The 2,019-nt window shown below is 37.0% G+C and overlaps 1 protein-coding gene across 1 annotated transcript; it reads right to left on the reverse strand.

The window, feature by feature from the left end:
• Window positions 1-312: 312 nt before the first annotated feature.
• On the reverse strand, window positions 313-1,156 carry LOC134856516 (proliferation marker protein Ki-67-like). The gene is made up of 2 exons (XM_063872784.1): window positions 1,053-1,156; window positions 313-866 (listed from the first exon to the last, which is right to left on the reverse strand). The coding sequence occupies exons 1-2, from the start codon at window positions 1,145-1,147 to the stop codon at window positions 617-619; spliced, it is 345 nt and encodes a 114-aa protein (XP_063728854.1). The 5' UTR covers window positions 1,148-1,156; the 3' UTR covers window positions 313-616.
• Window positions 1,157-2,019: the final 863 nt, after the last annotated feature.

Genomic DNA, 2,019 nt, shown 5'->3' on the forward strand with positions numbered 1-2,019 from the left:
TCAAGTGGTTGAAGAAACCGTGATATCTTTAAGTAACTCTTTTGAAAAAAATTGATCACATTTAAACAACTAACTTACATTTGATTCTCTTCTAAATTTAGGCTTTCTTCTCAGCTTGAAAAACAATAAAGCTTACACTAACCATGAAAATCTAATTTTTTTCCGAAGAAAAAGTCATGTTTATGGCTTATCTTTTAATTTTATCCCCTGTCTATTACCCTGTAAAATGCAAGGTTTTTCCAAAACTATGAGTGAAACAAAGCTTTAAGTCTATGAAAATCAGGTAAAACATAGGCCATTTTTTACGTTACTTTTGCCCAACCGAAATTTAGTTTCCAGGCAAGTTGTCAATTTCTGTTGCTATCTATCAGAGCAAGACATTGGATTTTGCGAATTCTCAAAAAAATACCCTGCAATATTTTTGGCGTGGAAAATTTGCTGTAGTATGGCTATTTTCAATATCGCTCTTTCTATCATTCCACGCCGAATTGTTAGCTGACTGATGAATCACATCAACATTGTTAGCCTAAATCAACGAACTATTTCTTTTTCAGCACAAAAAAAACGGATTCATCCATCGACTAGCCTCCTTCGAGCATTGGCACATATATATCTTTTATAGCGGCCTATAGAGGAAGAATGAGTAAGAAGAATCTTCTATCTCGCACCTGAAGAATCTGTCATCCACTTGAACGATGTCCGCGTGGTATACTGGTGCCTCTTGCTTGATCGTTTTTCCGTTAAGTTGTACTGGGTTGACACTGCTGAGGTTGGTGAGGAGCACCTGCTGGTTGGAATTCACACTCAGTCTACAGTGGCGTCTGGACACAGTCGGCAACTGCACTCTGATGTCGCATTCTGGCATCCTAACAACACATACACGTATATAAAAAAGATGTTACGATAGTTTTCATTAACTCTTTTAACGGTTTTCGAAATCTAGTTCGTTAACATAATGTTAAGATTATCGTCACTATTAATTCCAATAACTCTTCTTTTTTCGTACTTTGCAATGAGCTGTTATAAGTTGAAGTTTAAAAAATCAAAAATACCTTCCGATTGTGATAGATTTGGTGTGCATTGGGAAACTGGCTCCATCCTGACCATCTCTCTTCAATACCACCACCTTACCATACATTTTGGACATACCTCCTGAAAAAGCCGAACAGTGAAGACGAAAAGCAAACACAGCAACTTCGAACCACTTGCGTCATAGCACAGCCAGAATGTTAGTAACGCGAGCGGATCAATTCAGCAATCCTTCCCCCATTCCGTCGTTGGGGGAATGAGATAGCTGAAATATCTTCTATATGCTAGAGATTCTCTGTTTAAGAAACCTACCTACCCCGGGTTTTTCGGTAAATATGCTCATCAATCTCTTACAGAGCTAACTTGAGAAAATCTCGCAATAGGAACCTTAAACCTATTTATAACGACTGGAACTATTTTTAACTGAGAGCAATATGTAAAATAGTCTACGATAAAAAAAAGTCCTATGACAGAAAAATAATAACTTGTATAAAAAAGATGTCACGATAGTTTTCATTAACTCTTTTAACTGTTTTCGAAATCTAGTTCGTTAACATAATATTAAGATTATCGTCACTATTAATTCCAATAACTCTTCTTTTTTAATACTTTAATCGGTAAAACAAATATGAGAATTATCATTATTATGTAACATTCGTCTACTGCAGTCACACATGAGGCTTAAGAAAAATAGGCCCTATAACCACTGGCTCAAGGGTCAGGGACACTATCTCTTGTGTTTTTCTACCTCAAGAACGGTCGGAGCCAGTTCGGTTCGCTTGTGACATGAGACTACGACCCGTTACAGCTTAAAGGCTACTACTAAAATATCCCCCCACTCTAGAATTAGAAACGTCCCCATACTTAGGTCTCTAGATACCCAAAATACATGAACGCCGTTAAAAACCGGGTTGGAACAATCCGTTAAGTTACTTTTTATTAGACAGTGTAACTTTGATCCATTTCAGATGGATCAACCTAAAACTCGCC

The sequence above is a fragment of the Symsagittifera roscoffensis genome, unplaced genomic scaffold (genome assembly GCF_963678635.1).
Source record: "Symsagittifera roscoffensis unplaced genomic scaffold, txSymRosc1.1 SCAFFOLD_613, whole genome shotgun sequence".
In the NCBI taxonomy this organism is placed as follows: domain Eukaryota; kingdom Metazoa; phylum Xenacoelomorpha; order Acoela; family Convolutidae; genus Symsagittifera; species Symsagittifera roscoffensis.

Bases quoted from the DNA above. Each gene is read 5' to 3' on its own strand.
- LOC134856516 (XM_063872784.1), bottom strand. From the start codon at position 1,147: ATGTCCAAAATGTATGGTAAGGTGGTGGTATTGAAGAGAGATGGTCAG. The intron at 867-1,052 runs GTATTTTTGATT...ATGTGTTGTTAG, and splicing joins AAATCTATCACAATCGGAAG to GATGCCAGAATGCGACATCA.